Raw genomic sequence first — 12,966 nt, 5'->3', positions numbered from 1 at the left:
TTGGCTTAGCATGTCGCAGCGATGAAGGCGCAGAGTGTAGAGCGCAGAGGCAGAGCAGTTCGATAGCGATAAGCTCAGCAAACAATGCAAACATCTATAGACATGGCTCTTTCCTGCTTGTTCTTTCAGAAGTTAGACACTGAGGAATACAAAATGAAGAACCGCCTTAATTCCACCTTTGTTTCTTCGTCTCCTCACGATATCTATGCCACTCAGAATGCCCATCACTCGGAAACAACGAGCCTTGTTGGATGCGGTTGATGCCCCGGAAGCAAGTACTGCTCCTGGAAATTCAACCAAACCAACCAAGCCATACAAAAGAAAGGGGAGTGAGAGATCATCTGTCCCTCCATCTGAGCCTAGTCTGGCATACAATGCCCCCGCGACAGAACAGAAGCCTGTGGCCAAGACGACCAAGAAGACCAGCACAACTGCTCAGAAGAAGGTCAGCTCAAACGCCCCAGAGACCACCAAAGGTGATAAAGCTGAAGGACCCTCTAAAAGCAATCCGCCTGCCACATTTTCTGAAAACCTGAGCCATGCCGGCGTGGTTATGGCAGGTGTCAACGCAGGCGAAGCCAAAATGGTTGAGATCACCAAATCGGGCATGAAATATTACCCGGCACCTTCTTCTGGGAAGCGTCCTCGCAACTGGCCTGAGGAACCTCCAAAAGCCTTTCTGGATAGGGCATATCGTGCGCAAACTGAAAAGTAAGTACCTTGGTAATCTGACCGGTGATCGGGGATGTTGACACTTCTGTTAGGATGTTCATCGTCAACCATACTCTTGGCCATGTGGGCAATGTACCAGTGGTCACCTTTGACATTGTGGGAACCACCGGCAATCTCTACAAAACACATATTGAAAAAGTCCCCAGGTGTGACTGTCCCGACTCAAGATACCGGAGGGGCTTGAGCCAGTGCAAACATATCATATACGGTACGTCTAGTTGTGTCATTTCTGTCCATCATATGCTAATAGGTAAAATATGAAGTCCTGGTAAACGTGCTGAAGGCACCCGAGGAACTTTAATTTCAGATGTCTTTTCTCCCTCTCGTATGTTAATGACCACCCAGGATACTATCATTCGATATCCTTACATGTCTTTAATTCATTTGGCCATGCTACAGGAACTGTCCAGAATGCTGGTTGCCTCTCCGCTACACAACGATGAGCTAGTATCTTCAGAAAAGGTCGTCCAAGCCCGAAAGCCAGTTGAAGGCCCTTGTCCAGTTTGTTCCATGGATTTCAACTCCATCGAAGAAGTCACCTGGTGCAGGGTTAGATGCGGGAATAACATACACAAGCTCTGTTTTGAGCGGTGGGCAACCACTAACAAAGCATCCGGCTTGGCCGTGCGCTGCGCCTACTGGTACGTGATCGTATCCCTGTTGTCCACAAAAGGACTTTATGAGATTTCTAATGATAATGTCGCAGCCGCATCCCATGGAGATTCACTGACCCTGGTCCGAACCTTGAACGCCTCCGGGAAGGTGGCTTCCACGGCAAAAATGGCTACGTCAATGTCGGCGACATATTTGGGATTGGGGATTCCAATGTGGGATTTAATTCTTCCACGAGTGCTAACAATCCGCCAAGTCCTAACGCTTAGATTCGTGGCTACATGCCCTTCTTTCTCGCCACCAGAGACGATTGTTCATCATGCCCTCGCCCAAGGGCCATCATTCGGAGCTTTGACAGACCATTTCGCCATCTCGGGGGGATAGTCTGTGGTTGCCAACAAAGCTGGCGAAAGGATTGGCCTTTTGTCGAGATCTAAAGTTCGAAAATGTATCTCATTCGGAGGATTTTCTCTTTTCCATAGATTACCGGGTTATTTTGCTGGTGTTATGGTTGCTCTTTTCTTTCAAAGTGATTTGAACTACGAACTTACGAAGCATTTCTTTGGGGATTACTACACTTGCGAGGGTGTTATTTTCTGTGTTGCTTTATTCCTTAGTATAATACTGTGTTAGACAACAAATGCCCACCGATAATCGTAGGCAACATTCCCCCATGACCCTTCCAAATCAGGAAGGCACCTCTCTGGGTACAAGTACCCCCAACTTTCCCACCTCTCCCTCTTTTCTTTCTTTCTTCTTCTTCTTCACATCTCTCTTCTTCTCTCTTTTCTTCCCTCACCACCCCCATTGTAGCTTCCCCCTCCCTCACGGCCTTTTACCACGGATCTCAAGACACATCCTTGGCGGTTCAGGTGTTGGCCCAGATCGAGCTTGAGGTGCTGCTTCGGTGGCAGCTTCAGCCACTGTGCGATTTGCCATTATGCTCCAGGCCTCTACTGGTGATCCATAGTGAACATTTATTATGTCTACCTTCCCTTTCCTCTCCTTCCCCTTCCCTTCGCTTTCTTCTTTCCCTTTCCCTCTCACCTCATCGCTCCCTCTCCTTCTGCTTCCCTCCCTCGCACGGCCTTCCACTGCGGATCTTGAGGTCATCTTTGATGGTTCAGATGTTAGCCAAGATCAAGCTTCGGCTACAGCTTCGCGGCCGTGGCTTCGGTCTCTGTGCGAGTTACCATTATGCCCTAGTCCTCTACTGGTGATCCATGGTGAACATTTCTTCTCTCGTCCCTGTCCCTTCCCCGAAGGCACTCATTGCGGATCTCGAGGTCATCCTCGGTGGTTCAGGTGTCGGCCCAGATCAAGCTTCGGCAGCACTGTGCGAGTTACCACTACGCCCCAGGCCTCTGCTGGTGATCCATGGTGTACATTTATATTTTCTTCCTCTGTATTCGATGTGGGCTTTGCTGGTGTTGGTTACGTGGCTGTCGACATGTCTGGAGGCAATTCTGTACCGTAAGAGTAGAGACTAGTAGCCGACTTGACTCGGTCTGAAAAGAAAATGCAATATCTACAGCTTTAGAAATACCAAACATGCACTCGTTGTAAAGGCCAAGATATCGTGATATAGCCGCGGCAGTAGGCAAGCCTACACAGGCAACGAAAATATGCCATGACATGCAACGCTTCAAAAATTTGTTCCTCTCTACAGACAATATAGATATCAAAATTCACAGGAGTGATTCACTCATTCCAATGTGGGTATCACAGCAAACCCCCAAAATCCCAAAACAATAAATAGACTCCGGAAATGTCAACACCAAAAAGCCCAGAGCACCAAGAGATCTCTCTACCCATTTACAGCCGTCGACCTTGTTGAATAGTCGCTACACTTATACCCTCGTCGCCTGTCATCCATGATGGCATACGTTCTGGATCGATGATACCTAGCTCTGCGAGCTTGCGGATACCAGTGATGACATCTGAGCCGGCGAAGTTTAGGGATACAGCCGGTAACGTTGAGGCGGATGGCTCATTGGCTTCATCTTCATTCCCCGCACGTACCTTGTCGAGGAGACGGACGTCAAGACGGTCCAGTGGCGCGGGAGCTAGTGATGAACCCGACGTTCCAAATCTGGAATGGATAGCCAGGCGGCGTTTCCTTGAGGTTGGAGACAGGAATGCTGTTTCATTCCCCGTGGATTTGCGCTTTGAGGAGACTTCTCCAGTACTGCCGTTTTCTTTTTCAATTCCTTCTTCTGTGGGAGATTGGTGACTTGTTTTGATATGCTCTTCTGGCGTGACTGTATTTGAAGGTCGTGGATCAAGGGGGCTCCCTTCAATGACCGCATCAGCAAAGATACTGTATGCTCCATTTGCAAATGCTGAGCGTCCAGGGCCACGGAGTGCAAGGAGTGTTGGTAGATTCTTTGCTGCCAGCGATGTAGCCTTCAGGGTGAATCGTTCCTGTGGTCTGGAAAGAGCTTTGGGTATAGAATCGCGCACCAGGCGCTGAAGGGTTCGTGTGTCAGTTGTAACAGAGCTAGCTGCTGGAGCTGCTTTCGATCCTGTAGATGTCGCAATGGATGTATACACGAATGGACAACTATCCGGGAAAGCGACGTAGATGACACGCGAGGATTCAGTGAAGATCTCAGCTGCCTGTCGTGGAGATTGATATGGCGAGTCAACGACGAATATCCGCAGGATTGTTAAAGGAAGTGTTCCTGAGCGGCCGAGATGGTAATGTGCTTTGACGAGCGGGGAGATTTCCCGTTGGAGGCTTTGAACGAATGTTGCAGCTTGCATGCGCGGAACCGAACCGGACCACTTGGCTGATGGTGTTTCTTCGGGTTTTTTCTGTTTCGTGTCGATACGACTGAGTTCCAATGCTGTCCATCGAAGACTGGCTGGGTGGTCGTCCATGTAGCGTAGATCTGCCATTGCTAGTTGTCGCAATGTGATTCCATGTCGCCAATCGCCTTCAAGGATCCGTTCGAGGACTTCGCGCTTGCCGCCCTTTCGATCTTGGAGGTCTTCATATGCCTGGCGCACTTCCTCGATTGTCGCTGCGGCGGGGTAGGGTAGGGCTTCGTCTTCATCTGGTGCGACTTCTTCATCGTGTTGTAGGTAAGGTGGGAATGAGGCAATGTTGCGGTCGTTGAGCCATAAGAATGCCAGATCTAGTAGAGCTTGTCTGGATAGCTTGCCGAGGTTTTTTGAGAGCGAGGGGGTCGATGAGGGGATGCGGAGGTTGTTTGGAAGACTGGCTGTTGTCGGGGCGCGAACTGTTTTTGGACGCGCCATAACCAAACTTGTGAAGAGGGTTGTGTGGACAACCTGGCTGGGTAGAATCTCTCTTAGATAAAACAGAGCCGCATATCCTTCGGCGCAGGGCTTGGGGTATTGTTTCTCGAGCTCTTTTGCGTCAAAAATGGCTGTCAACAAACAGGCACGTGCTGATAAGAATTCACGATCGTATTAGATAATCCATTCATGTCTGATAACGTAATTCACATGCGAGCCGCATACAAGCCAGCCCCGAAACACCCATAGTAAGCGCGATATTGTATACCCCTTTATCTCAACAACTACAATATTGTCAGGTTTGTTTGCCAGGTCTGAAATATTCGGCTTCTAAATGATGTCGCAGCTTATTTTACCGCAATCTAGATAAGTTTTCAGGGGTGGTACAACAAATTGCGCCGTAATTTTGAATTTAACAGTACATATAAAGATGTATCTTAGTCAACATCAATTGATTTAATCCTAACCTCTAAGATTCGTAATTTTCCTTATTTTGAATATATGTGTACGGCTTATAGTATTAGTTAAGCTCCCGTTGTTGACTTTTCAGGTTGTAAAACATCGTGATTACTATAGTGTTTTGGGTTAGGCGGTTCGCATGTGAAATACGTTAGTTAAATAACTAACGTAATTCACTAGTGAGCCGCACCCTATCTATAACACGCGTCAGTTTAACTAGACCTCTCTTCTTCAACCACGCACTATGCCACCAATTCGTACCAAATCCTCTCAAAAACGTACAGAGCAAGAGGGCAAGATTTCATTAGCTATTCAGGCTATTCAGAACCACGAAATAAGCTCTATTACTCTCGCTGCTAAGACTTTTGAAGTGCCGCGCGCTCAACTCTACGGAACCGTCTTACTAGGGTTCAAAACCGCGCGTTTTCTCGCGTAAATAACCTGAAATTGACGGAAATTGAAGAAGATTCTCTTCAAAAATGGATTCTCTCTATGGACTCTCGTGGAGCAGCACCTCGGTATTCTACTGTACGAAAGATGGCGGATTTACTACTCGCGGCGCGTGGATCTACCCCCCCTCCTTCGGTCGGCCAAAACTAGGTCACAAACTACGTTAAGAGGCATCCTAACCTTTCCTCCCGATTCTCAAGATGCTACAATTATAAGCGTGCTAAATATGAAGACCCTAAAATCATTTCTGAATGGTTTTCTCTTGTTCAAAAAACGGTTCTCACGTACGGGATCGATCCCGACGATATCTATAACTTTGACGAGACTAGCTTTGCAATAGGTCTTACCACGACCGCAAATGTTGTTACGAGAAAGGAATTCTACGGTCGGAGATCACTTTTATAGCCTAGAAACCGCGCGTGGGTGACTACGATTAAGTGTATAAACGCGTCGGGGTGGGTGCTTCCTCCGTGTATCATTCTTAAGGGCAAAGTCTTTCTCGAATCTTGGTTCGAGAGCCTTCCGAGTAATTAGAGACTCGAGATTAGTCTAAACGGGTGGACTTCCGACGTAATTAGCCTTCGGTGGCTCGAAAAGATTTTTATTCCGTCTACTTCTTCACGTACGAAAGGAAAGTATAGACTTTTGATACTCGACAACCACGGGAGTCATTTAACCCCGAAATTCGACGAAATTTGCGAGAAGAACAATATTATCGCAATTTGTATGCCTCCGCACTTGTCTCACCTTTTACAGCCTCTCGATATTAGCTATCTTGCGGTATTAAAGCGCGCGTATAGTCGGCTTTTGGAAACGAAAATACGGGTCGGGATCAATTATATCGATAAATTAGACTTCCTTAAAGCCTACCCGTCCGCGCGAATTAAGGTATTTAATTCGGAGACTCTAAGGGATAGCTTCGCCGCCGCCGGTCTAGTACATTACAACCCCGATCGAGTGATTTCTAAGCTCAATATTCACCTTCGGACCCCGAAACCCCCCTCGAGCCGTGTTAGTGAGTGGGAGCCAAAATCGCTATCGAATTACGTCCAATTGCAAAAGCAAGCTTCCTCGATTAAAGCTATGCTAAAACAGCGCTCGAAAACCCCACCAAGCCTGCTAGATTCCGCGATCAATCAGCTTTTAAAAGCCTGCCAAATGATGATGCAATCGGTTGCTTTACTCGAGAAAGAAGTAAGCGATTTACGCGCTGAAAACGAGAAGAAGAAGCAGAAAAAGACTCGTTCTATGAGGCAAATACCTTCCGAAAAAGGCCTCTCAGCTTTAGAGGCCTCCACCTTAAGAGAAATTTTAGCACAAGTATCCCGTGAGGCGGGCCGGCTCCGGCACCTTTACAGCCACGTACGAGAGCCTTGCCGACGTGCAGCTTATGTGGAATTAAGGGTCATAAATTGACTACATGTACTGATAGAATTTCTTTTTAGCTTATTGCATTTAATGGCGTTTTGGTTGAGATAAATGCATTTAAATGACGCGTTTTTTTGGATGGGGTGGCGGCTCACCAGTGAATTACGTTACGGCGTCGAGATCCGAGTCAACTAAACTAACTAATTAACTAGCTATACACCTCCACTTCAGCAGTCTACTGTTATAAGGGTTTCGCAATTGAATCAAATGTACTGGGTCTGCAATCATGACCATTTACTTTATCCACCAAAATATCGTGGGTCCGTCCCTATTTACATGTGAACACAACAACTCAACCTTCTTATCTTCCATATCGTTTCACTCCGATTTGCGACTGTGAGAAGTCTCAATCTTGAGCCCTGTTGGTACAAACTATATTATCCATTGGCACCTTGAACATATTATTGGTCGCAAGGCTTCGGGAGGCGGCGTGGTATCTCCAAAAAGAATATATCGCTGGTGTCAGGTTCAATGATTTCATGTAGTTTATTTGGTGAAGCTTTCTCTCTCTGAACAGTGTATTGGAATCAATAAGCTCTTCTCACTGATTAAGAACCTGATTCAACAAAATCTCGAAAATCGGCTCTTCCATTATTGCGGCAAATCTGCAGGTCATTAGAAGATATCAATAAACAACGAAAGGGTTATATACCTACCCTTGACACTTGATATGAGGTCTCATAGAAGATTCTAACTGGTTCAACTTGCCACGCGTCATCCGCTGAAACTTATCATGATTCTTAATTCGATTCCAAGCCTGCACAGGTGTAATATATCCATCCAGATCTAGCTCACCAGCCATTTCAAGCAGCCTCTGAAAAACCTCTACAGTAACTTCCCATCGAGCGTCAGAACTTAGTGTAGCTGAAGCATTCTGCCGTGGCTTGCTTTCTATGATCGATGGATGACTATTGGGCTGGTTGTTTTGGTCACGGTATAAGCATGACCGTTCTAATCTAAACCGGGTCTGTAAGCCATGAGATCATACATGCCAATGTGGAATACGGAATACTCACGACAGGACGAAATCAATTCCAAGTTGAACCCATTCTTTTCCGGAGAGGTTGGATGGCAGTTCATTGCGGCTTCCATGGACGTTTCCCGTTTTCTGATTGCTTGTGTCACCCCTACTTGCTGGCTTTTCTACTAAAGATCGGGACGAGGGATTGGACACGGAGTATGCGATTCTTTGGGCCATTATTGATGTGGAAGAGACGCTTGTTTTTGGAGTCGTGTTCTTGAAAACGGTGTTGGTGGTAGGAAAGATGCAGTGAAGTAGGTAGTTTGATCTGCGGACTTTGTAGGGGCTATGACCCCCAATCACTGCTACCTGCCCCAGGAGGGACTTCGGGTTTGACAGCTTCTGTGGAAGAAAAGTTCAATTCCGGGCAATATTATCCCAAGGGATGTGATTGTCCCGACGAACCTCTTAGAGCTCGTCCGTCACTGTCAGATTGCTGTGTACCCGATAGGATTGTTGATCCGAACACTGTTCTTGAGTTGGATTTGATGAAATGGGGCCCTGGCACAGCAGCTGAGCAGAAAAGAAAGCCAGAGAGGGTGCCCTCTGTTGTATGTCTTACATTTTATGCTCTATGCTGCAGGTTGCCTTCGGATCATTTGCCCTACATGAAAAAGGCTAAAGGAACAGTTGATATATACCACACGGACCACTAATTTACTTAAATCAAACCGCTGTATATATACTGTGGGTAAGTGTATGAGAAAAAGTAGAAGTGCTATCGCCTTCTTCGTTCATTCGCACTTTGTGAAATTAACAGGCTGAACATGCGCTTCACACAGGTTGCAGTGTGACGTCAAAGGTGCTACCGAGAACTCACCTATACAGATGTACAAAAGCAAATATATCTTCGCCTTGACCTCTCAGCTGAGCGCATATTGTCTGAAGGTTGCATGAGGTGAGGTGTTTATTTGAGAGGAAGATAGTCATTCAATCATTCGCTTCAAACAACTATCTCTCAAAGGACATCAATAATTGAACATAATTATCCTTGAGCTAGTACTACGGTCGTGTGAAGTGAAACAATCGGCGTTATTAGCCCGGCGTTCGGGGCCGAAGGTGGCGGGGTACGTTCGATGACAACCATGCAAGGCTGACCAGGACTTGCGTATTCAAATACCCGCAACAAGCTCTTTAGCCCGCAGGTTGAGAATCCCTAGCTTTGTCTTTTCTCGTCTCAACATATATTTAAGCAGATTCGCCCATAGCAGGTAACATGGCTTCAATTACTCCACCCTTCACATTCGAAACAGCCACGAGCAAAGTCAAAGCCGCGCAAAACTTGTGGAATACTCAGTCAGTATTCACAAACAAGTCTATCTAGTTGATATACATAATCTAATCTTCTATAGAAACCCAGAGGCAATCGCCAAAGCCTATACAGCGGATAGCATCTGGCGTAACCGAACCTCTTTTCTCCGCGGCACCGATGATATTGTGAAATTCCTTACAGCCAAATGGAAGAAAGAGAAATCATATTGTCTGCGAAAGGAGCTATTTTCGTTTACCGACAATCGTATCGCAGTGCAATTCTGGTATGAGTACCAGGATAAAGAGAATGGAGATAAGTGGACACGATGCTACGGGCTAGAAGATTGGACTTTTGATAAAGATGGTAAAATGGAGAAGAGAATGATGTCTGGAAATGATCTCATCCTTGGGCCGGATGGAGATGGGACTGGACGTTGGTTTGTCGATGGTGTTGATGTTAATGATGTTGAGATTGGGCCTGAACATTGGTGATTTCAATGTGTACTTACCTTTTGTACTTGGAATTTGGAAATTTCTTGAATTATTAATGACTGGAATTATTGTAGTGCGTCCTCGGACTACTTGACTATAGCTAAGCACTGGATTCCGAATTCGGGATGAGTCTACGCAGCAGAACGACCGGATACGCGTAAGTCAATGGGGTTTGTAATGAAAGAGCCGTAGAAAGCTAGAAGACAGGAATCTTTTGAGAGACATAGTGAAGAAGTCATAAATGATTGGGAAAGTCACGCCATCAGACCTTGTGCTCCCAATGCATTAAAAATCGAGTTGACATGGTCATCTTCAGGTCATGAGACCAGCATGTCGAGCAACACCTCCTCTATGTATGAATTATACATGATAAAATGATTTCAAATAACCATGATATCCACATATACAGTATGTTTATATCGGCATTTTGAACAAAGCCCAAAGCCTGATGATACTGTAGTACAGCATGGGGATGCGCTAGTCAAATGATCCCATATAATTTCCACAGAGAAGACATCGTTATTGGGCCCTGAATTATCCGACGGGGAATACCTCATTATACATTGGCCAATTCCAGTAGAAAAACGACCATGTGCCAGAGCAAGAGGTATAGCCAGGAGCGATATCGGGATCGTCCTTGCCAAATAAGGACCTGCGCTAAACCCCTTTAGGCTCGCATAACGAACGCCGATCGGACTCTGTGCCTCAGAGAAGAAGCCCAAGCGTTATACCATGGTTAACAGGGATGTATATAAATGGAAAGCTAGGCATTGATATTTCCATATTTCATACTGCTCGTCCGTGGAGAGGGCTGCTGCGATGTTCGGGAGAAGCTCGGGAGAATGAGGATTACAAACGCTGTGCTTATAAATACGGGGAGCCCTGTGCGCCCGTTGCGGCCGTTCGGCGTTCGTTTTCGGTGGCCGCGCTTGTCGCTGGATATTCAATGCTTTTGGGAGGACAAGAGAAGAAGTGTTTAGAGACTACGTGATTATTGCAGCATGTCAGCTCATCATTCTATGCATGAATTGTGCTTGGCCCTGCAATTGCCCTGTTTTGGGGATTAACGTGCGAACGTGGAACCTTGATTTAAAGTGGGCTCCGATCCTCGGCCACCGGCATCCGATTGAGACTCACACAAGTGTACTCTGTACGTAGTACTGTAGTTCACTGGGAAGGGTAGAGAGAAAGATTTGGGTAAAAGGGAAGAAAGCAAGATATCAACAGAACATTTATACAAGTTCCAACTGAATGCTAGAGTAGCAGCAGAGAAGGTCATTGTTCGGATGAGGAAAATCGGGGATTAATCATCACCCACACCCCTCCGGGCTCCCCCCCCCACTGATTTCAAAGAAAAAACCCACTTGTGGTCCCAACTGCTAAGACTCCCCTTCTCTCCATATACTATCTCCATTCCATCTAGTCCATCGTGCGATTCACATCTGGAATCGCCTTTGCAAATCGCCACCTCGCGACGGTCCTGACTTACCGCGCGAGTCCGCCAGCCGCATTCGGATTTGAGTCAACTCGCTGCCTGCGCAACGCGCATTCCCACATTGTCCTCCGATATCAAGAGATCAGTCCCTGGCAGTTGCCATAACTGATAGGACACAATCAAAATGGCCGGCTACAACGGGCGCCGCGCGCCCAACTTCTCGCAGTACATCGATGATCTGAACGCGATTCCCTCGCCCTACGACCAGGCCCTGCAGCAGCAACAGCGCCAGCAGAACTCCTTCAGTCTCGATGAGGAACTTGCTTTGTTCACCAACACCGAGTTTTTCGACTTTGACAAGTTCACCGACTTCGGTCTTCCCAATGGTCTGCCCAACTTCGACTCCGTCGATGGTGCGAAGCCCCAGGATGCGGTCCCTGACCAAGCCGCGCAAACTGCGGATATGAAGTTCTTGGATTTCCTAAATGGTAAGTGTGGCTGAACTTGGTGTATGTGTTCGCGTTCCTGGTTGGATGGTTGGAGTTCGAGCTGCATATTTTCCCCTGATCACACCACTGCCACGAGCTCTATACGGTCAAGTTCACGAGATCGTTGCCTACGATTTGCCTATGTCATTGGCTGCCTTAATCTCGTCATTCTCGTGAATCTGGTTTATGGAGTTGCCTCTTGAATTTCGGGCGCATGCGCTCCGAAGTTCATCACCCCATTCTTTTTCCTCGGCTTGGACCCTTCGAGTTTGCTGCTTTGCATACTGCAGGGATATTTCGTTCAATGAGAAAGTTGTGGCTGGCGTGAACTATCCCCGCTTTTACGCCATTTCACGTGAATGGCACTCGACTTCAACCATTTTGGGACAGAACGCAATATTCAAATTTAATGAATGCAATGCTAATATCTTCCAGAAGGCCTGGGTATGCCCGAGTACCAGCCCGAGCTGAATGGCCACAATGCGCAGCCCATGCACGACGCGCATTTCTCGGGGGTTCCCTCCGCCCCTAACGCATCTGCGAACCAAGCACCCATTCAGCCCGCGCCAATCAGCGCCCCCAAGAAGGTTGCTCCTGCTCCACCCTCGAGTGTGGTGTCTCCCCCTACTCCCGCTGCCCCCAAGCGTAAGAACACACAGAAGTCCACGCAGGAGAGCGCGGAGGAGGCCTCCCGTAACATGGCAGAGGAGGACAAGCGCCGCCGCAACACCGCTGCAAGTGCCCGCTTCCGTGTCAAGAAGAAGCAGCGTGAAGCTGCTCTCGAGCAGACCGTCAAGGAAACCAACGACAAGAACGACATCCTTGCGTCCCGTGTATCTCAGCTCGAGCTGGAGAACAACTGGCTTCGTGGTTTGATCATGGAAAAGAACGGCACGGATGAGCAGACCGATCAGGATATCTCCGACATGTTCAAGAAGTTCCTTGCGTCACAGAAACCTGATGCTTCAAGTACTTCCGACCTGAAGCAGGACGTGGGCACCATTGCTTAAAGCGTTCCCAAATCCCGAAACAAGAAAAAAAGCTCAAAATAACAAAAAAAAAGCAACCCCTGTCTTAATTGATTGCCCTGCCTACTCTGCTGCTCCAGGTGGTGACTTGAAGGGTGATTTGGTTCACTCAGGCCACTACCTTTGCTTTCTTCTTCATAGTGTTTAGAGCGGCTCAGTTCTATTATTTCTTCCAGCAGCCAGAGCTACTTCAGATAACATCTGCAGGTCGAGGGGGATGAGTGATGATATTACTAGCAGTTTACCTGAATAGATCCGGCTATCTGCACCTTCTACCCACTTTTTGTTATTCCTCCATGCATCTTG

The 12,966-nt window shown here is 47.2% G+C and overlaps 4 protein-coding genes across 4 annotated transcripts; 3 read left to right on the top strand and 1 right to left on the bottom strand.

Annotated features, from left to right (window-relative positions):
• Positions 1–217: 217 nt before the first annotated feature.
• On the top strand, positions 218–1,613 carry N7508_000690 (uncharacterized protein; the record flags this gene model as incomplete). Its single annotated transcript, XM_058458775.1, has 4 exons — positions 218–711; positions 765–940; positions 1,016–1,373; positions 1,439–1,613. 4 exons carry the CDS (start codon positions 218–220, stop codon positions 1,611–1,613), a joined length of 1,203 nt encoding a protein of 400 aa, XP_058324997.1.
• Positions 1,614–3,159: 1,546 nt separating this feature from the next.
• N7508_000689 (CENP-N/CHL4 family protein) lies at positions 3,160–4,608 on the bottom strand (the record flags this gene model as incomplete). Its single annotated transcript, XM_058458774.1, has 1 exon — positions 3,160–4,608. One exon carries the CDS (start codon positions 4,606–4,608, stop codon positions 3,160–3,162), a length of 1,449 nt encoding a protein of 482 aa, XP_058324996.1.
• A 4,574-nt stretch (positions 4,609–9,182) lies between these two features.
• On the top strand, positions 9,183–9,709 carry N7508_000688 (nuclear transport factor 2 family protein; the record flags this gene model as incomplete). Its single annotated transcript, XM_058458773.1, has 2 exons — positions 9,183–9,262; positions 9,319–9,709. The coding sequence occupies 2 exons, from the start codon at positions 9,183–9,185 to the stop codon at positions 9,707–9,709; spliced, it is 471 nt and encodes a 156-aa protein (XP_058324995.1).
• A 1,619-nt stretch (positions 9,710–11,328) lies between these two features.
• On the top strand, positions 11,329–12,642 carry N7508_000687 (putative bZIP transcription factor (MetR); the record flags this gene model as incomplete). Its single annotated transcript, XM_058458772.1, has 2 exons — positions 11,329–11,632; positions 12,068–12,642. 2 exons carry the CDS (start codon positions 11,329–11,331, stop codon positions 12,640–12,642), a joined length of 879 nt encoding a protein of 292 aa, XP_058324994.1.
• Between the last annotated feature and the right edge of the window lie 324 nt (positions 12,643–12,966).

This window comes from Penicillium antarcticum (assembly GCF_028974205.1).
Source record: "Penicillium antarcticum strain IBT 31339 chromosome Unknown utg000001l_segment0_segment0, whole genome shotgun sequence".
Classification (NCBI taxonomy): Eukaryota; Fungi; Ascomycota; class Eurotiomycetes; order Eurotiales; family Aspergillaceae; genus Penicillium; species Penicillium antarcticum.
The sequence above is the reverse complement of the archived record's forward strand: the minus strand, read 5'-3'. Positions and strand labels throughout refer to the sequence as shown.